The sequence below is a fragment of the Mesoplodon bidens genome (assembly GCF_964165515.1).
Source record: "Mesoplodon bidens genome assembly, chromosome: 19".
NCBI lineage: Eukaryota > Metazoa > Chordata > Mammalia > Artiodactyla > Ziphiidae > Mesoplodon > Mesoplodon bidens.
The window spans coordinates 22,170,250-22,191,172 of record NC_138179.1 but is presented as its reverse complement, the minus strand read 5'-3'; the positions used below and the strand labels follow the sequence as shown (position 1 = coordinate 22,191,172).

General features: G+C 49.5%; 1 protein-coding gene across 4 annotated transcripts; it reads left to right on the top strand.

The window, feature by feature from the left end:
- Positions 1 to 643: 643 nt before the first annotated feature.
- On the top strand, positions 644 to 20,092 carry CTC1 (CST telomere replication complex component 1). Of its 4 annotated transcripts, none has more exons than XM_081220455.1 (23): positions 644 to 693; positions 3,995 to 4,158; positions 7,074 to 7,311; positions 7,463 to 7,671; positions 8,147 to 8,291; positions 11,667 to 11,957; positions 12,060 to 12,188; positions 12,703 to 12,935; positions 13,062 to 13,239; positions 13,338 to 13,538; positions 14,095 to 14,221; positions 14,830 to 14,944; positions 15,089 to 15,416; positions 15,494 to 15,583; positions 15,826 to 16,019; positions 16,861 to 16,922; positions 17,018 to 17,192; positions 17,498 to 17,575; positions 18,471 to 18,615; positions 18,707 to 18,771; positions 19,062 to 19,182; positions 19,294 to 19,420; positions 19,576 to 20,092. In XM_081220455.1, exons 1-23 carry the CDS (start codon positions 661 to 663, stop codon positions 19,713 to 19,715), a joined length of 3,588 nt encoding a protein of 1,195 aa, XP_081076581.1. In that variant the 5' UTR covers positions 644 to 660; the 3' UTR covers positions 19,716 to 20,092. The 4 variants fall into 4 exon arrangements, with proteins under 4 accessions (XP_081076581.1, XP_081076580.1, XP_081076582.1 ...); XM_081220454.1 differs by having other exon boundaries at positions 19,017 to 19,182; XM_081220456.1 differs by lacking the exons at positions 644 to 693; positions 3,995 to 4,158 and adding an exon at positions 6,078 to 6,129 and having other exon boundaries at positions 19,017 to 19,182.
- The last annotated feature ends 831 nt before the right edge of the window (positions 20,093 to 20,923 follow it).

Genomic DNA, 20,923 nt, shown 5'->3' with positions numbered 1-20,923 from the left:
GTTCACTGTTGTATCCCCAAAGCCTAGAACAGTGCCTGACACATAGTTGCATGAATTCTGTGCACTCCACTGCCTATTAAGCCATAGATTGATTGGTTGGTTGACTAAATTAGGGAGAGCAGAGGCTTTTATTAGTAGATCCACAAAAATTTATCAAGTTCTTATTTAACAACAAGCACTGTTCTAGGCACCAAATACAAAGAAGAATAGAATAAAGCTTTTAGGTACTCACAGCCAAGTGGGGAAAATAGTTAAACAATTACAGCAATAAGTTAAGGCCATAAAGCAAGTATGAATGATGTGCTGCATTAAGGAGGAAACACTTCTCTCTGCCTGGCAGAATCAGGGAGATGGAAAGATGCATAGGAATTACCAGCTAGAATGGCTGTGTTTGAGCTCCTGAGCTCCCTCACCCCACGGATACCAGACAGGATATCACTGGGGAAGAGGGTGGGGGTGCCAGAGTCGGGTGCCAGAGTCGGAGTGCCAGAGTCGGAGTGCCAGAGTCGGAGACAGAAGTGGCAGTGGAGCAGAGAGGTCCTGACGCTGAATGGGGAGAAGTCGGAGGTGGAGCCAGGGGGGCGCCCGCCGATGACGTCACGGACCAGCCCGCCTTCGAGCCTCGGCGCGCTTTCCAGGGGGTGGAGTCGCCGGAGCATCATGGCGGCCTGCCGGGCTGAGTCTTCTGCCTCCGTGAGTGCTGTTCTCTGTCCCTCGTCCCTTTTTTCTTGCCTGTCCCATATTTTCTTTCTGCTCCTGTAAGCTCCACCTTGCCTCTTTGCCTCCCTGACTTAGCTGGCCGCCCCCAGGCGAGGGGGGACGGTGAGACTCTTCGTCCCGCCCCTCTCACTGGTTCTGCGATTATATTTATTCCATCATGGCTGTGGCTCCGGCAGTGAACCATAAAGACACCTCTGTCCACTCTTTAGGCTTCAAGCCCAGTGGGAAGCCAGGAGCAGACGAACGGCTAACTGTGGGGCTGTGACTTCCTGGGGGAGACCCCTGACGCAGCTGTATGGGAAAGGGGTAACCGATAATCTGGAAAAGCTTCTGAGACCCGAAGTACGTGCAGGAGTTAGCAAGGGAAAAAAAAAAAAAAGCGCTAAAAGAGGTTTCAAGGCGGAGGCAAAAAACATGTTCAAAGGCAAGAGACAGAGCAGGTGTCTTTGAAAAACTCAAAAAGTTCAGCTGGGTGGTGGTGGAGGGGTCAAAGGTGACAGTCTCGTAAGTCTTGGTAGGCAGTGATTTCAACCGGAGGATAATTGGGAGTTATTGAAGGGTTTTAAGCAAAAGAGTGGATAAGTTTTGTTTTCGTTTCCTGAGGTAGCAGAGTAGAGAGTGGACTGCGGTGGTCCCCAACCTTTTTGGCACCTGGGACCGGTTTCGTGGAAGACAGTTTCTTTTTTTGGGGGGATGGTTTCGGGATGATTCAAGCACATTGATTTATTCTGGTCTCTATGCAGTCAAACCTCTCTGCTAATGATAATTTGTTTTTGCAGCTACTCCCCAGCGCTAGCGTCACTGCCTTAGCTCCACCTCAGATCATCAGGCGTTAGATTCTCATAAGGAGCGCACAGCCTAGATCCCTCACATGCGCAGGTCACAGTAGGGTTCTCGCTTCTATGAGAATCTAATGCCATCGCTGTTCTGAAAGGAGGCGGAGCTCAGCCTTTATTGCGAGCGTTGCGGAGCGGCTGTAAATACAGATGAAGCTTCGCTTGCTCACCGCCTGCTGCTCACCTCCTCCTGTGCTGCCTGGTTCCTAACAGGCCACCGACCGGTACCGGTCCATGGCCCGGGAGTTGGGGACCCCTGGACTAGAGAGTATCAGTTAGAACGCTGTGGTTTAAGTGTAGTAAGAGATGGTAGTGACCCCGACCATGGCAGCAATGTTGAGGTTCCAGAGGTGAAAACAGAGTAAAAAGATACTGAGGAGATAGAATCTAAATTAGGTAAGCTCCCCAGTTTAATACTGATATACGCCGAAGTTTGAGAACACTGTACACTTTCTTCTCGACCTCATCCACTGACTGCATGGCTTTAATAGCCAGTGATAGATGCTGGTTTTTCCTAAATCTCTACTTCGGCTGTGATCTCTCTCCTGAGCTTTAGTTATATCCATCTGCCTGCCAGATTCTCCATCTGGCCAACCTACAGGCGCCACATATGCCCAACAACACTGAGCTTTTCAGAAAATCCACCTCTCTTCCAATATTCACTAACTTGGCAAATAGCACCCTCAACCGAATAGTTCCGCCATTAAATGTGGATGTCTTCTTTCACTTCTTCCTTTCCCTACACAAGACCCAAGTTCAAAACACACTCTGGAGCTAACTCCCCCCACCCCACCCACTCCTGGGTTCTGAGTCAATAGACGGGATCGCCTAAATATCATTTGCATTTTAAACAGAACTTTGGTGATTCTGAGGCATCAGTACCACTTTGAGAAACAGTAGTATTCAGTGTGCCAATGGACAGGTCCTCAGGAATAGGAGCTAAAAGAGAAGATCAAGAGAGGAAGGCAAAAAGTGTGGGAGTCTGATGTTGGTGGGCAGTTCTGAGTGATAACCTGGTCCAATTTTGACAACATTGACCATGAACAAGAGTGTTTGACTGAGATGGGGTGAAGGTGAAGGTCAATGATAGGGCCATCCACAAGGACACTGAAGTCATCTAGAACTTGAACACTGGTTTTTCAAGCTGTTTTCAAGCTGCTAAAGGTTAACTGGATGTGGAGGAGTGACTGGAGGAGCACTGGAGGAACAGGGATAGAGCTATAATGGTTTTGAATTATCACTGGGGATCAAGAAGGGTAAAGGTCATTAAGTATTGTTGAACTCTGTCGGAATTTTAAAATCTGCTTAGCACTAGGAGTAGGCTGAACTGGCCCCCTCCCCTAGAGTTATCTATATATAAAGGCTACTATGTCCCCAGAATGTGGTACACATACAAAGATGGTTCCTGTCCTCCTTAGGAAAGCCCACATCTTAGCTACAAAGACAGAACAGGAAACAATTCCAGTGGGATTGTATCTCATATATATTTAGCTTATAGGCATTCAAATGTATACACTTCACTAAAAAAAGAGGGGGATGATTAAAAATTATACTCTGCTTATGTCCTTTTATGTAATGTCTATCATTAGGCACATTTCCATTTCCATATACATATTACTGTACAGTGTTATGTACTATTCCTTATGAGCAATTTAAAGGATTTTTTTTGAGAGTGACCTTAGACCAGTCTTGTTTTTCAACTTGCTGGCTTTAGAATCAGACCCCATAGAAGGTGGGCCGCCACTGTATCTGGTGGTCATTGCTCCATGTGCAAGGTACTGTGGGAGCTCCAAGGAGGGAGCAGCATTCTGCCAGGGATGCTCAAAGAAGAATTCACAAGGAATATTTATTCTAATTGAGCACTTTAAGGATTGGTACAGGTTTGTTAAAGAAAGAGGCAAAACCAAAGCTGGATGGCCAGTTGTCTAAGTTGATTGGCTAAATTAAGACTTCTAAGGTTTCTTCAAGCTCTAAACTGCTTTACTTTACATCTTCATTTTTTTCCCGCTTGATTTGTTTCTTTTTTGGCTGCGTTGGGTCTTTGTTGTTGCACGCAGGCTTTCTCTAGTTGCGGCGAGCGGGGGCTACTCTTCGTTGCAGTGCGGGGGCTTCTCTTATTGCAGAGCATAGGCTCTAGGCACCCAGGCTTCAGTAGTTGTGGTGTGTGGGCTCAGTAGTTGTGGTTCACAGGCTCTAGAGCGCAGACTCAGTAGTTGTAGCACACAGGCTTAGTTGCTCCGCGGCGTGTGGGATCTTCCAGGACCAGGGATCGAACCCATGTCCCCTGCATCTGTAGGTGGATTCTTAACCATTGTGCCACCAGGGAAGTCCTCCCTCCTGATTTAAAAAAAAAAAAAATCTATTCCTTTATTATTCCTCAGTTTCCTTGGTGGGCAAGATGGTCAGGAAGGTGTTTGAACTCGCTTCACTTTCCTCAGGAGCAAGCCTGGCTTGAGGCTGCCCAGGCCTTCATCGAAGAGACCCTGTGTCCACCTGGCAAGGAGCCTGATGTCCAGTTGACTCAGTTGGTAATTGACTGTGTGAAGACTATCTGGTTGTCCCAGGGAAGGAACCAGGGTTTAACACTGCCCCTCAGCTACAGGTAAGGAGAAGTGGGGTTCCCAGGAAAGTTAAATTTGGGATTGAAAAGGAAGGACTTATTTGAGTTGAGTAAGGGGAAACTTAAGGGGAGGAAAAGGTGGTCTAAAGAAAACCCCTTCTGCCAGTCTTTCTCATTCTCCATCAAGCTGCTTTCCTTTTCTTGTAGTTCTCCTTAATTGGCTCAAGTCAAGTTTAGAGACAAGGAAAGGGGCGTGAGAAGATAGAAAGAAAATATGGAAAAAGAACCCTCAAAGTGGGGAGAGGGGCTGATACTATTTCATTTTGTGCATTAGGAAACTAAGATACAGACTGTGACTTCAGCAAGTGTAGATCGTTGATTTTGAAAGACCTGAGTTTGAGGTCTTCTGAAGGTGTTTTTTTGTTTTGTTTTGTTTTTGTCCTTTTTTAAAAAATTAATTAATTTATTTATTTGGAGCTGTGTTGGGTCTTCATTTCTGTGCAAGGGCTTTCTCTAGTTGTGGCAAGTGGGGGGCCACTCTTCATCGCAGTGCGCGGGCCTCTCACTATCGCGGCCTCTCTTGTTGCGGAGCACAGGCTCCAGACGCGCAGGCTTAGTAGTTGTGGCTTACGGGCTTAGTTGCTTCGTGGCATGTGGGATCTTCCCAGACTAGGGCTCGAACCCATGTCCCCTACATTAGCAGGCAGATTCTCAACCACTGCACCACTAGGGAAGCCCTGTTTTTGTTCTTTGTAATACTATACTACCATTCCTAAACCGTTCTAGGCAATGTTAATAAAGTACTACAGGAAAAGGGTTCCATGGCCAAGTAAGTTTGAGAGACATTGCATAAGATAAACTTCTCTAGGAGAATCATGAGGCTCATTGACATGTTAAAGGCTCCGAAAAGTTCTGCAAAAAGAAACCTGCTTACCTCCTCATAGAAGTAACTAGTATCTGGAGTATGAGGGTATATCATTCTTGTGAATACCTTTATATTTTTTTCTATCCATGCATCTATCCCTAAGCAATATACAGTAGTTTTACATACCTTTAGACTTTGTATAAACGGTACCATACCTTGTATATCCTCTGCAGTTTGCTTTTTTGTGCTTAACATTATGCTTCTGAGATTTATTCACATTGATAGCTCTAGGTCTTTCTCCCGTTGCGGAGCACAGGCTCTGGACGCGCAGGCCCAGCAGCCACGTCTCACGGGCCCAGCTGCTCCGCGGCATGTGGGATCTTCCCAGACCGGGGCACGAACCCGCGTCCCCTGCATCGGCAGGCGGACTCTCAACCACTGCGCCACCAGGAAAGCCCTAGGTCATTTATTTTAACTGCTGTACGGTATTGTTACGTGAATAAACATATCACTGTTTGTTCTTTTTAAAAAAAAGGTAGAAATCTGTTTCGCTTTGTTTATTTTGTTATTTCCCAATAATAACTGAAAATCCAAAAAGAATAATTGAAAAGTGGTAAGTCAGCAATTTTTAGAAAACTTGCAACCTGTTTAAGTTTCTTGTTATTCTTCAGGATAAATGTAGACTAGATAGCACAATATGTAGAAGATGGTGGATGAGGATACAGTAAAAATTACTTGACAGGTATAGATATTCATTCATTTTTCCGTTTCCCTTCACTGAGTGCCTGCTGTGTGCCAGGTACTGTGGTGGCCTTGAAAGTTAGCGGGCAGTGGCCCATGCAGAAGGTCTGCAGTTATCACCTTCAGTTTCCTGACCCAAACCCTGAAGAATCTGAGAAAAGTGACCCCTATCCTTACTGTTTTCTGTCCTGAAGGTGCCTAGGGTAAAGGCATGGTTCCCTCCAGTTGTTTTTTCCTAGGCTTTTATAGAAGTAGGGAAAGACAAAAAGACTTTTGAGTGAGACGTACCTGGCTTTGCCACCTACACCACTGTGTACCTGAACCTCTGTAAATTTCCTCATTGGTGTGTTTCCAGGGGTTTTTGGTGAAGATTCAATGCAGTATTGAGCGTAAATGGGCCCAGTACGGTATGTGTATAGCAGGGGTGCAACGACGTTCGTTTCTGTCTTTGCCTTTTATCTGCTCTGAAGTCACTGGGGAAGAATGAGGCAGATGTGGAAGGGGAGTGGGCCATCTAGAACAGCATTTCTAATCTTTAGCACTCACATGTGGCTTATGTTCGTGAGTGCAACAAGGAGGATAAATTGTCATGTTTTGTAACCTTATCCTGTTTCTTTTCCGCTGAAAAAACCATGGGAGTAGAAGTGAGTGAAAAAACCGTGGGAATGTAATAATGGTATTACAAAAATGTGACTCTATCACAACTTTGATAATTTAACTTGTATCACATTCTCTGCGATATACCTCACAATTGGTAGTGACTCAGCAGTGTTGCGGCACTTTGCTTAAGAATGGTTGATCTCAAACATCTCTTGAGATTTGGGAGCTTGTGATATCAACTCCCACCTCAGCCTCGGCTTCCCAGCCAGTCTCTAGTACTGTGATACTCCAGACTAGGAAGGAAACCTGGCTGGGGCCAATGAGGTTGAGCCATTAGGCAGATGCCTCAGTGCCCCCACTGACGTTCTCTGTGGAGCTGAGAGCTGAGATGCCGTCAGGGGAGCAGTTTGTGTTGTCTCTAAAATGTTCTCCCCACATGCTCATCTCCTCAGGCTGCTCTTACATTCCCACTCCATTTCTCTGGGTCCTCTCTGTGGCACTGTCTTGTTCAAGATATGACTCAGCACAGACTTTCTTCCTGCCTTCCCTAGGTACTACCCAGTGTTTGGACCCAGACCCCATCCTCATTTTCTTAGGCCCTCACTCCCAGTTTTTTCAATCCATCAAACTTTCTTAGTCCAGGTTCCCCATTGATCTTTCCTTGGGATCTTGGGGGATTTGTTGGGGTTGAGGATAAAATTCCTAGGCTTGAACATAGCTTTACAAAACCTCTGTTCCCTTCACTCTGCAGCTTTGTCTCAGTAAAGGACCTCAGGACCCACCAACGTCTCCCATGCTGCAGCCACTTGTCCTGGAGCAGTACTGCATACCAGGCTTGGGCCAAAGAGGCTGGACCACATGGCGTCCCCCTGCCCCGGGAACGGCTGATACTTTTAGGGACACTAACAGACCTATCAGGGGACTTGGAACAAGAGTGCAGGAATGGAAGCCTCTATATAAGAGATAACACTGGTACCCTGGGCTGTGAGGTGAGTAGGAAGGGGGCAGTCAGATCCCTCAGATGCTAATAAGAATGGTGTCTAGGGAGCAAGACAATTAAGTCTCTGAGGGAACAAAGATGGAGGCGGGGTGGACTGGATGCTAGGGTCCTGATTAATCCTTGCCCTTGGTCTTTTCTAGCTCATAGATCTGGACCTTTCTTGGTTGGGCCATCTCTTTCTGTTCCCCAGCTGGAGTTACCTCCCTCCTGCAATGAAGTCCTCAGGAGAAGGGCACTTGGAGCTCTGGGGTGCCGCTGTGCCAGTGTTTCCCTTGACCGTCAGTCCTGGCCCCCTCACCCCCATCCCTGTTCTCTACCCAGAGATGGCTTCCCACCTGCTCAGGCACAGGTAATTCTTCCGTGTAGGGGAGGAGGCAGCACTGTAAAACTGGGATGATGATGGTGGGTCAGTGGGAGGAGGGAAAGAAAGGCATTGAGAGTAATATAGATGGAATGTTCCAAATCAGGGGAACAATGGGGCCTCTCAGAAAGTTAAGAGTCAGATTCTTCAAGGGAAGTTTGCCTTATCTAAGGGCAGGTAGAGTTTGAAGGAGGTTTTTGTTTTTGTTTTTTTTGCGGTTCGTGGGCCTCTCACTGCTGAGTGTAGGATCTTCCCAGACCGGGGCACGAACCCGTGTCCCCTGCATTGGCAGGTGGACTCTCACCCACTGCGCCACCAGGGAAGCCCTGAAGGAGGTTTTTAGAACAATGGCTTTGGGCTATGGAAATTTTACATCACTACTAGATTATAGTGGAAAGGAAGGCATTTGTAGGGGGAAAAAAAAGAGAGAAATAAAAATGACTTCTCTCTCTACTTTTTTTAGAAGCAAGCACAGAAATGTGCAGCCAAACCTTGCTGGGGAGCTGGTTCGATTGAGCGCTCTGGTGAAAAGTCGAAAGAAAGCCTACTTCATTCTGTTTCTTGGTGGATCATCCCCAGTTGGCAGCCACGTGTCTGTCATCGTGCAGGTGAGGATTAGGGTCAATTCAGGGGTGTGGAGGTGTGGAAGGGGGGTACAAACTCCTAATAGGAAAGATAACATCATAGGAGGAACCAGGTAGGAAAGGAGGACAGCTGGGGAGAGTTGTTTCTGGAACAGTGCTGTTGAGGGAGCAGTGTGAGTGACGCCTTCCCTACATACAGGACGTGGGGACTAGACTTCCCTGCTGTGCAGCTCATTCGAGGAGACAACTTTTGTATCATGTGTCCCATTTTGAAAACCTGCCAGAATCACTTGTTTTTCCCCTGCATTAGAAGAATGAGCAAGGAAAGTATTTATCTTAACACCATTGAAACATGAAATACATGTACTTTTAGTAAAACTTGGTACTTATTGTTGAGTCTTTTTACATCAACTGGTACGATTTTATTTTTTATTATTATTATTTTTAAAGTATGTATTTGTTTGGTTGTGCCGGGTCTTAGTTGCAGCAGGGTGGGCTCTTTAGTTGCGGCTTGCCAGCTCCTTAGTTGTAGCACATGGGCTCCTTAGCTGTGGCATGCAAACTCTTAGTTGCGGCATGCACGTGGGATCTACTTCCCTGACCAGGGATCGAACCTGGGCTCCCTACATTGGGAGTGCGGAGTCTTATCCACTGTGCGACCAGGGATCGAACCTGGGCTCCCTACATTGGGAGTGCAGAGTCTTATCCACTGCACCACCAGGGAAGTCCTTGGTATGATTTTTCTTCCCCCCCCGGGTATGATTTTAAAGTCATTCATTTTTATACTGATTATTGTTATATGATTTATACAATTATCTGAATAAAGTTTCAGAAGCATTCAAACCAATTAAAGGATGAATGGGCTCTTTAACATGCATATCGAAAAAGGAAACTATGAAATTTACTAGCACTATAAGAATTCTTACCTGTATCTGTGTGTGTCATGAGCTGGAGTAACAGTAATTAGAGTATAAAGAAACTAAAAAAGCTTACAAACCACCCAAATTTCTAATCTTGTTTTTTCCTTTTGGGTTAAAGAGGAGCTTATGTATATTGTTTACATTAGAATGTTTTAAGTCTCCTAGAGCATTCAAAAATTCTGGGCATGGTAGGATTGGCTCATTTGAGGGAGAAAGCTCTGAAATGCACTTGAATTTCTGCAGGGCAACTAAAGTAGGCCAAGGCCTTTGGGTAGTTTATAATCTTATTGTAGATTTTATATCATACTGATTTGTAAAACAAGCAGAGAATAATACAGAACAGTGTGTAAGTTCCAAGGTGTGTGGTATAGTTGTAACTGCTATAGCAGGTTAGCTAGAGTTTATTATGTGGAGAGAAGCCTAAGGAGGGAGAGTTTAGACTCGATCTGGTTCTTGAAGGTGGCTATGATTTGAATCCCTAGAAGAGAGGGAGGGCTGTCTGGGACTGGAGTATCACCTGTACCAAGATTGGCCCTTTATTGAGTATGTGCTGTATGCTAGGGGCTTTGGTCATTTCAGAGGCACAAAATTGAGTAAGTTGATGGCTCTTGTCCTCTGGAAGCTCTCAGCCGGATAAGTGAGTCAGTGATTACTGTTCAGGGTCATAAGTGCCGGGATAGAGACATGCACATGCACAAGGCACTGTGAGGGTGCAGAGATGGGCTTTGGAATAAGTCTGGGAGGTCAGGGGAGGAGTGATCTTGGTTTGTTTACAGGCTGCTGAAGAGACACATTGGCGAAATACTGTCACTCTAGATGATCCCAGTGAATCTCCTCCATGATAGAGGAGTGAGGTCATGTCTAGAAAGACTGAACTCTGAAGAGAGGAGTAAAGGTTCAGGGTAAACTGCTGTGCCAGGCAGTTGAGGATAAGAGGTCGCTAAGCAGTGATGGAGGCGCAGCTGGAGAGGGTTAGCGTCAGTGTTTTGCCCTGGGGTGGTGTGGGTCTGTCTTCCTCAGTAGGGTTTTTGCCTTAGAAGAAGAGTTGAGGAAAGAGGGCTGTGATGCTGTAAACTCAAGGGTGGAGTGTGGGTAAAAAGGGCAGGATTCAGGGGATAGGTATTCAGATCCTGGCATTTGGACAGAGGAAGGGAAGGACCTCAACGTCTGAATAAAGGAGAAGTGGCTGCAATATTGGGAGGTCCTAGTAAGAGCCCAGGGGGAGCAGGGGAGAGCAGAAGCAATAGTATTCAGTCATTCATTCGTGTGTTCAGTCAAACCATCATTAGCTACTTGTTTTGCATAAGCAGTAAGCTTAAGTGAAATCTTAGCAATACCTTATGATGAGTTGTGACGTCCAAGGTCCGACTGGTGGTACTCAGCTGGTTTTAGAGAGAAATGGGGGGTCTGTGAAGCCGAGCATAGGGGACTGTGAAGTTCAAGTATCCAGAGTCATCAGTGTGTTTTGAAGCCCCTGAGAATGGCAGCCGTGCTCTGGGAGGGACATGCCCTAGAAGATTGTTATACTTATTAACGGTCTCATCTATGTAACTTTTTTCCTTTTGCTTAAATTTCTTCAACAACCACCTCTCTCCATTCCATATGAGACCCTCTGCCGTTCATTTTTATTTTCCTAGTTGGATGTCTCTCCCTTTCCGAAAGATTGAAAGTCTTCACCATGTTACTTCTGGGGTTTTTCTTCATCTCGGCCCTTCCATCTTGTCTCTGGCAACTGCCAAGGACATTCCTCCTCCATCCTGGCCAGGGTTTTCACTGCCTTGCTCATTCTGGGTTCTGAACATTTCTGTGTTGTTGCCTGTTGCTTGAATCACGCTTCTCTCTCGTCTCTACTTCAGCAAAGCAGAGATGGCCTTCAGGACCCTGGCAAGTCCAGCTTCTTTCACTTGGCCTTCCTGATCATTCCAGCCCATCCTGACCTCTTTCTTTCTCTGAAACCTTACCGGATGTGTATTGTTTTTGCCACTTGATCATACACGGCTCCATGTTATTACTTGGGTTTGTGTCTGTGTTTCCCTGTGGTTTGAAATATGTTGGAGATGAGCGAAGTCTATGATATTTCCCTTAACATCTGTCCCAATACTGGATGCTTATGTACCGTGTGCATACTGATTAAATAAGTGAACGTTGTTTGTATGGCTGGTTTGTATGTTGGAGGGGGATGGGGAAAGGGCAGAATTTTCTGAAAGGAATATTTATATATTTTGGAGAAAGTTGTAGGGATGGTTTGTGCCTTGGGGGATGGATTAGGAAATATTTGCCATTTCCTGTGAGAGGGGAGAGATCCTGAGAGTTCTGTCGCTTAAATTTAATTGGTGAACAGGGAAGGTGAAGAGGCAAGGAAAGGCTCTCGAGGAGTAGGTCTTTGAGGGTCACATTGTGATGGGAAGGGACCCTGGCAGAGGGGCAGCATCATGGGAAGCCTCTCACGTACCGTGTTGCCTGCTTCCACACAAGCCAGGTCCCTGCCCAGCTGGTGTGGCACCGAGCCCTTCGGCCTCACAAGGCCTATGTGCTGACGGAGCTGCGAGCGTCCAAGCTCCCTGGTCACCGTTACCGGATTTGGATGACCAGTCCCTCCTCCCAGCTTTTGCCACTGAAACCAGAATATGTGCGAGAGCTGGAACTGGAGCTGGAAGGAGCCCCCTTGGAGACCAGCCCCCAGCCACTCCCCACACTCAGCAATCCGCAAGACAAGAAGGGTCCAGGTCCAGATGGTCTCGTCCGGGACTCCAGGCTCTTATCATACACGGTGAGCATAACGGAGAGATCCTTGAGCCCGAAGGGCGGGAAACATGGCGGTCTCCAAAGAGGAAGGGAACAGGGATCACCTGGCCCTCTGGCTTCTTTGCAGGGAACGGTCACTGGCACGCTGAATCAGCCTGCGGGCCTCTACGAGCTGGACGGGCAGCTGGGGCTCTGCCTCGCCTACCAGCAGTTCCATGGCCTCAGGCGGGTAGTGCGACCAGGAGTCCGTCTGGAGGTATGTGAGGGGCCAGGGCTGGTGACAGAAGGAGACCCTTTCAGTAGCTTGTCTTACCTTTACGGGCTGGTCCTTCTTTGCAGCAGGTCGACGCCTCTACAGCAAGATTATAAAAATAATAAATGTGTGTTGGGGTGTGGGGGTGCTTTTGTTAAGAATGATTTGGACGAGAGCTCAGATCGGAAGGGAGTAGAGAGTGGGGCTCTGGGAGGAGCGGTTAGGTCCAGAGCCTCTCCTTTCCAGAAGGGCCTTCCAACTGGAGTTGAAGTGCAGGTGAGCAGCCAGGGCCCCGCTGGCCAGGAGCCCCCAGGCCCACAGGAAGGCTGAGTGAGGCTCCTGGGAGATGAAGCCTTACCGCAGGGGAGCGGCTTGTGATGGAAGGCGAGGCATAAGGGGCTGGAGGGAAACAACCTGTAAAGGAGAAATTGTATTTCTCCTGGGACCCAGGCAGTGGAAAACTGCATTTAACTCTGCCTGGGATCACTGAGTTGCTTTTTCCCTTCTGCCTCCCCAGCTCCAGGATGTTCACCTCCTGCAGTCAATGGGTGGGGGGACGAGAAGGCCCATGTTAGCCCCCTGCCTCCGTGGTGCCGTTCTACTTCAGGGCTTCTCTCGTCTGATGCCTGAGACTCAGTCTTCCCACCGGGCCCCTGGGGCCTCCCTGTACGAGCAGCTGGTGTGGGAACATCATTTAGGACTTCCCCTCTACCTGTGGGCCTCCAAGGCCCTGGAGGAGCTGGCCTGCAAGTGAGGAGGACAAGGGTCTGGGCTGGGGAGGCGGTGGGCGTGGGACACTTCCTCTGTCAGCGAAGCCAGATTCTAGGAGAGACAGGGTCTTTGGGGGAAGTGACTCCGCTTCTTTCCGTGGCCAAGGCTGTGTCCCCATGTGCTGAGACACCACCAGTTCCTGCAGCGTTCCTCGCCTGGGAACCCCAGCCTGGGACTACAAATCCTGGCCCCTACCTTGGAGGTTCTTGTTCCACCTGGCTGCCCCGGTCGGAATACACACAACGAGATCCTTGAAGAGCCGCATCACTGTCCACTGAAGAAGGTCTGAGGATGTGGGGGAATGGAGTTGGCAGAGCTAACGCCCTGGGGGACACCCCGGGCACAGGGGACACATAATCTGATGTCTCTTCTCTCTGACAGTACACTCGACTGCAGACCCCCTGCTCTTTCCCTACACTGGCCGCCCTGAAAGAGGAAGGGAAGTCCAGGGCCTGGGCCTCCTTTGACCCTAAGACCCTTCTGCCCCTCCCAGAGGCTTCTCACCTGCCCAGTTGCCAACTCAATCAGCGCCTGGCCTGGTCCTGGCTCTGTCTGCTGCCCTCTGCCTTCCACCCGGCCCCAGTAAGTGCGTTTCCAGCGGGGCTCAGGGGACTTCCTCTTTTTGCCATTTTCACTACCACTACCGTAGTCCTTTCTTGTCATTTTGACTACACTAGCCTTCTCACTAGAATACTCCACCCCTTCTTGGCCCCCTCTAATCCGTTCTCTTGCAGCACCTAGAAAGGGATGGGGTACAATTGAACATCGATTATAAAACTCTCTTAATTTAACTGCTTCTCTTGTTTCTACCAGTGTGTATAAAATCAAACCCAAACTCCTTGTTATGTCTTGGGAGGTCCTCCATGGTCTCCTAGCTCTAACCTCGATTTGTATACTTTCTCTCTGGCTACTAAATGTGTGAATGCAGGTGCATTTTTTCCACATCTGTCTACCTCACTTCAGTATAAACTCTTTGAGGTCACAGACCATGTTTTTGTGGTTCACTTTGTAGCTCTAACAGTTAACACAGTGCCTGGCACGTAGCAGATGCTCAGTATATTTGTTTAATAAAACTTGATGCCTCGGCCAGTATATCTGTTTAATAAGACTTGATGCCTCGGCCTTCATCTCCATGTAGGTTCTGCTTGGGATTCTGGTGCCTTCATCTCGTAAAGGTTGTCTGCGACTTCAGGACCAAAGCGGTTCCCTCCCCTGCCTACTCCTGGCCAAGCCCTCGCAGCCCCTCACTGACCCCGGGCTCATAGGTTTGGAGTTCAGAGGTGGAGAGAGATGGTGGTGGGGTAGAGGTTCTCTGAACTGGGGGCTTGGCAGAAAGCACTGCTGGGATTTACTAGAGATGCTGGAGTGGCTTCTGTTGATCAACCAGTCTGGCGGGAGGTGTAGGAAGCCTATTGGCAGGTGGTGTAAAGGAGCAAGGGGTTCCCGGCCAGAACTACAACTCCCAATATTCACTTCTCCCTCCCTAGGCAAACCAGGATGACAACTTCCATTTCTTTCCTTCTTAGTGTGGAAGAGTAATGGGGCTTATTTGGGCTTATTGAGGTTTGTAGGCAGGGAAACCCCAGAGAGGAAAGCTTTCCAGATCTCGGAACAAGTGTTTTAGGGATTTATGAGAAAGTAGAATCAAGGCCTCTCAGCCTAGGTGGCCAGGGTTGGGATTGGCCATGCAGATGGAATGGTTTCTTCCTTGGAGGTATGACTCCTCCAAGATGAGGCTCAGGCCTAGGCCTTCACGTTGTGTTAGGGGAGCAGCTCTGGCCTGAGTCAGGCCGTGAGACCTGCAGGGCGGTCGGCTTTACTGCCCATCCCACAATCCTCTCCTCTTGCCAAAATAGAAAACTTTCTTCTCCAGGCTGCCTGGTGCGGGCGGAGAGGTTCCAGTTGGTCGTAGAAAGGAATGTCAGAAGCACCTTCCCTTCCTGGAAGGAGCTGAGCATGACAGTCTTCATGCAGAAGAAGCAGGCCAGGTTGGTCCTTAGGCTGGTGACTGTCCTCTGAGTCCCTGAGGGGACGGGGAAGGGGAAGGTCCCGGTGCAGGTGGTAGAACTCTGGGGCCCACAACATCCAGTGCCTGCATCGCTAAGAAACCTATTCCTTGTCTCTCCCGACAGAGTCTATGTCCAGATTCTTCTGGCTGATGCCCTGATCTTGTCTGTGCCCAGACCCGTCCCTCACTCGGCCACCTCCTCAAGGCCTCCTCAGACAGAGCCCTCCCTGCCAGAGGGTCCCCACATAGGACAGAGCCGGCTGTTCTTGCTGTCCCACAAGGAGGCACTGATGAAGAGGAACTTCTGTGTCCCCCCAGGAGCCAGTTCGGAGGTGCCCAAGCCCACCCTCAGCTTCCTTGTGTTAGGGAGCTGGCTTGGGGGCACCCAGAAGAAGGAGGGAACTGGATGGGGCCCACCTGAGCCCAGGGAAGGTGAAAACTCAGATCAGAAGGTAAACTGAGGCCTGGGGCCTGGGACCTGACCTCCTGTGCCCCAGCCCCTGTCTGAGGGGCCCTGCTCTCCCCTCAGGTTCTCCTCATCTTCCTGAGCTCCTCAGTCCGCTGGTTTGAGTTCCTGCACCCAGGGCAGGTGTACCGACTCGTGGTCCCTGGCCCTCCCGTGAGTGCCCTAGTTCACCATGCCCTTCCCCGGAGAGCTTGTTTTGGCTTGGGGTCTGGAGAGGAACTTGTAGGTCTCCTAGAAGAAGGGTGGATTTAGATCAAATAGAAGGCCTGTCTGTGTCTGGATCACTTTCCTTCACTAGGCTCCAGAGAGGAAACAAAACTGGGTCGTAGTATGTTAGGAACCTCTCTCCGGACCAGGACACACTCAGAGACAATCATCTCCCCATTTCCTGGCAGACACCAATGTTGTTCAAGGAGGATGGTTCATCCTGCATATCACAGCGTCCTCCGGAGCTGGCCGGCTGTGCGTCCTGCCTCACTGTCCAGGATGAGTGGACCCTGGAACTTGCGAGCTCCCAGGACATCCCAGAGGTGCTGGGTATCAGCAGGGCACTGCCTGAATCCTCGCTGACTGACCTGCTCAGTGGCAAGTAAATGTCCACCAGCTTCTCCAGCTAGCTGCTCTCTCTTCCTCTGCCGTAGTTGGGTCGGATGAACAGCCCATTCTCTGCTACAGTGTGTGTTTCTTGCATGTGATTTAGCTCCTAGAGGAATGATGTCAGTGTAAGATGCAAGTTGTGTTTCACACTTGATTTTCCCCCAGTATGTTACTGTTCTGAAATGACTGAGTAGGCTTTCTCACAGTTCAGGAAAAGCTTCAGCAATAAAAGGAAATATAAGAAACAAAAAAACAAGGACAAAGCTGAAAAGCTTTAGGGAAGAACCTTCCTTCAGTGCAAGAAGTGGCTGGCTTATGGCTTCAGGAACAGCTGTACTTTCCTCGTGTAGGCTTTTTTGGGGTAGCTGCAGTGCCGTTGAAGAAGCTGCAGAGATACTCCCCCCCTGTGTAAACAAACAAACACCCTACTGGATTACATGTGTAATTTTTACAAAACTGATGCCTATCAGAAGTGAAAGTTTTCAAGGACCTGTGATTTGAAGGGAGTGGGCATGGGCCCCAGCATACAAAGCTGTGAACGATGGACTGACCGAGATTCTAGGTGTAAAGGCAAGTGGAGATTCACCTTTGCTGGGGCGTTTCTTGGTGAGGCCTCTGGGTGCAAGACTGTGCGGGTTTTGAGTGATCTGCACAACCCTGCTTTTCCCATGAACCCTGTTACTTGTAGCATGCGGTTTGAGACAGTGCAAGGCTTTCCAGGGCCTCATAGATAATGTTCTGGCAGACACTGTAACTCCTTTCTGTCCTTGGATCTGACTCCATTCTCTGCTTTCTTATGCCTCCATTCTCATTGTATTTCTCTGACCTTCCAGTTTCACAGATTCCTTGGTGTCTTTCTCAGCTGAGATTTTGTCACATCTCTGGATAAAGCCTGGTAATGACACCTCTTTTGGGGAAAGGTATGAAATTGAGTGATGGGACCTTGTGATCCTGAGAGAGACCACTGACCCCTCGCCTATCCTTCTGTAGGGAGCTCTGGGGCCACGAGACGGTGTGTGAAGCTCACCGTAGCTCTGGAGACGGCCGACTGCGAATTCCCCCCTCACTTGGACATATATATTGAAGACCCACACTTGCCTCCCCCACGGGGACTTCTTCCAGGAGCCCGAGTCTACTTTAACCAGCTAGAGAAAAAGGTTTCCAGGTGAAGATCTGTGTTGATGTCCTTGCCTCCCCTTCCCACTGATGTGGTTCTCTTGAACGCTCGCCCCTACGTGTGTGGCATGGACACCTTCTCTTTGGTATTACGTTTGCTGTGTTTCTCTGGTGTTTATGCCCTCTGCCCCACGAGATGTTCCAGACCAGTCCTTCCCTTATTCTTCCCTCTGCTCCAGTAGAGCCCGGGTTAGGGCATGTCCCTCTGGGGAGTGGCCTGGCCTGTACTGCAGTCCCAGCTCCTACCTCACATTGACTTCTTTCTCCTCATCACTCTTCCTCCTCCCCCTGCAGATCCCACAATGTTTACTGTTGTTTCCGGTCGTCTTCCTGTGTGCAGGTCCTGAGTTTTCCCCCAGATACCACAATCAGGTCAGTGGCCCAGGCCCCGGTCCCTAAACTTCACAGCTTCACATCTGCATACCATACTTGTTCCAGGATCTGGAATTTTTGCCATAACTACAGTCTTCTCCACTCCTAGCAAAATATGTTGAGTTGCAAGGATTTCCTCTGCTTCAAATAAAAGATGTCCAGTACCTATCATTTTACGCAGAAAGATTTAGCGTTCTAGGCTTTTCAAGTCTTTTCAGTCCAAAATACAAATCTTTCTTGGCTAACATCTTGGTTTTTCAAGACTGAGAAATAACTGAGGACAATCAGAGATCAAGAATCAAAATGGGGGGACTTCCCTGGTGGCGCAGTGGTTGAGAGTCCGCCTGCCGATGCAGGGGACACGGGTTCGTGCCCCGGTCTGGGAAGATCCCACATGCCGCAGAGCGGCTAGGCCCGTGAGCCATGGCCGCTGAGCCTGTGCGTCCGGAGCCTGTGCTCTGCAAGGGGAGAGGCCACAACAGTGAGAGGCCCGCCTACCGCCAAAAAAAAAAAAAAAAAAAAAAAGAATCAAAATGGGGGGACTTCCCTGGTGGTCCAGTGGGTAAGACCCTGCGTTCCCAATGCAGGGGGCTCAGGTTGGATCCCTGGTCCGGTCCCTGGTCAGGGAACTAGATCCCGTATGCTTCAACTAAAGATCCCACGTGCCGCAACTATGAGCCCGCATGCCGTGACTAAAGATCCCGTGTGCCGTAATGAAGACCCGGCGCAGCAAAAACTAAAAAAAAAAAAAAAAAAAGTCAAAATGGGGGCCATGGGGCTTCCAGGAGAGCACGGAAGCCACTACTGTCCCCATCCATACGCCTGCTGAGTCCTTCCAGACGCACCCTGCTTTTAGAACCCTGTTGGCTGTTTCTTGACCCCTTTCTCTCTTCAGTGCCCCCCTGCCCCACATCTACCTAGCCGAACTTCTGCAAGGTGAGAAGGCCCCATTCCGGGCCACTGCCTCTTGCCATGTCGTTTCGGTCTGCAGCCTTCAGCTCCTCTGGGTGTGTGCTCATTGTACCAGCATCTGCCCGCAGGTATGAGAGGGAACACGCCGAGCTGGGTGCAGGGTGCCAGAGGGATGTGATGGGATCCGGGGGATTTTCCCAACCACTTTCTTCATCCCAGGGAAGGTGTACTCGTCAGAGCCCTGCCTGCCCCACTCAGACATCTATAAGCCAGGCCAGCATCAGGTGAGGGCAGAGCACGAGGTGGGTGCCCGTCCCACCACTTACATGACTTTGTGTCTGCTGTCCCAGTGTTAGCACAATTTCTGGCTTGTGGGAGTTGCTTAATATTTTCAAATCAACGAATGAGAGTAAAGTGAGCTAACGACTGGAAAATGTGGAGAGGGAGTCATGTTGGGTCCAGGTGACTGGCCACCTGGGTTCGCTGTGAGAGTTGCTATTTCCTCCCCATCCCCCACCCCCGCCCCCAGGCTCCTGGTGGAGGATGGGACTGCGGAGGCTGTGGTGACCTGTAGAAATCATCAAGTGGCAGCAGCCCTAGGACTGTGTCCTAGTGAGTGGACCTCCCTCCTCGAGCTTGTTCGAGGGCCGGGGACAGTGGCCTTGCAATTCACAGGCCCTGGAGCCCAACCTGAGGTGGGTGAGATGTGGCTGGGAGGCAGGGGCTCAGATACCCAAATCCCTGGGGGCTTGGTAGAGAGCGTTTAGAAACTTGAGTTCTGTTCAAACTCGAGTTTCCCTTTCTAGTCCTCAGCCAAGACTGATGAGCCCTTGACCCTCTTCCTCTGGACACTGTGTACCAGTTTCTCTGTCCTCCGCCCTATTGTGCTTTCTTTTGAGCTTGAGAAGAAACCCTCCAAGATCATCCCATTAGGTAAGGGTGGAAGGGCAGGGGTGTAGATAGATGGGTCCCAAGAGGAAGAGGGAGGAGGGATTGATAGGGGATTTCAGGAGTCGGGGAGGAGAATGGTGGGCGAGGACTAAAAACCACATTCATAGGACACGTGTTTTCCTCTCTTCCCATCTCAGAACCTCCTCGACCACAGCGATTCCAGTGTGGGGAGTTGCCTTTCCTGACTCGTGTGAATCCCCGGATCCGACTGTCATGCCTCTCTATCCAGGAGCCTGAGCACCCCAGTGCCCTGGGGGCCTTAGTTTCCTCCTGCTAACCCGAACTGCAGTGGCCTGAAAGTTCTTCCTGCCCTGCTGGAGACCTTGAGGACTGGGCTTCAGCTCTTCCCCCTTGTCATGGCTCTTACCTTCTCTGTGATTGAACCAGGACCCCGGATCCCTGGATTCACAAAATGCTACCCTACTGTTATTTCTCCTATATTCTAATGCCAGCCTGCCTTGAGGAAATTGTGGAAACAGGCAGATCATGGTGCTGTTGCTATTTCCTGTCTAGTTGGTGTCAAGGCACCTGTGCTCACAGGTGGCCCTGAGCACCTGGGTTCTGTCTTTGTGGCAGGGACTTGCCCCTCGCGGGGGTGCTCCTGACAGGCCCCTTGGTCTACAATAAAGCTCTGGGGATGTTTCTCACTTGTGCTCACATGGGTCTCAGGCCTCATGACCTCCTGGCAGCTGGCCCATCGTTTACCATCATTTCAGCCCTTGTTTGCCACCAGTGCCAAAACTGATTTGGAGAAGAGCCTCTGGTCCAGTCAAGTCAGGCCCTAAAGGGAGCAAATTGGGGTGTGGGGTGCAGGGTGGACAGCATTGCCATGATGGCCTCAGTCAGCAAGGTTGGGCCCAGGAAGAAGTCAAGCCTGGAGCTGTTGCTAAGTATTGATGTAAGGTGGTTATGGAGAGAGGGAAGCACCAAGCGTTAGGAGGGGCGTGGGAGGAACTCGTAATGTGGAACCCCAGTCAAGGGGTCAGTGCTGTGGGTGTCCTGTGGGCCAGGCCTAAGGCAGATACTTGATCAACACCATGAGACCGGCAGGAGTCGCTAGTCAGAACTTACAGAGTTACGGGTTGCAGAAGCAATTATTTGGAGATGCTCATGCGTTTGTCTGGTGTTCTGGCGTTTCTTTCCTGGGAGCTGCTTGCTAGATAGAGGGGTAGAGCGTGGCCGCACCTCCAAGCGCTGTACAGAGCGCGCTCCTTCCTTTGCGTTCGGGATCTCTTTTAGTTTGTATTTGAGAGGCCTTTGGATCATGGCTGCTGCCACACACCAAGGTTTCTCAGGACTTGGAAATGGATTTGTCTCTACTGCAGCGATATATGTGAAGACTCGAAGGTTCCTACTTAAGCACGTGGCCGGTTAGCTCAGTTGGTTAGAGCGTGGTGCTAATAACGCCAAGGTCGCGGGTTCGATCCCCGTACGGGCCACAGAGGTTGCTTTTATTCTCTCCCATAGCCGCTGGTAGCCGGAAGT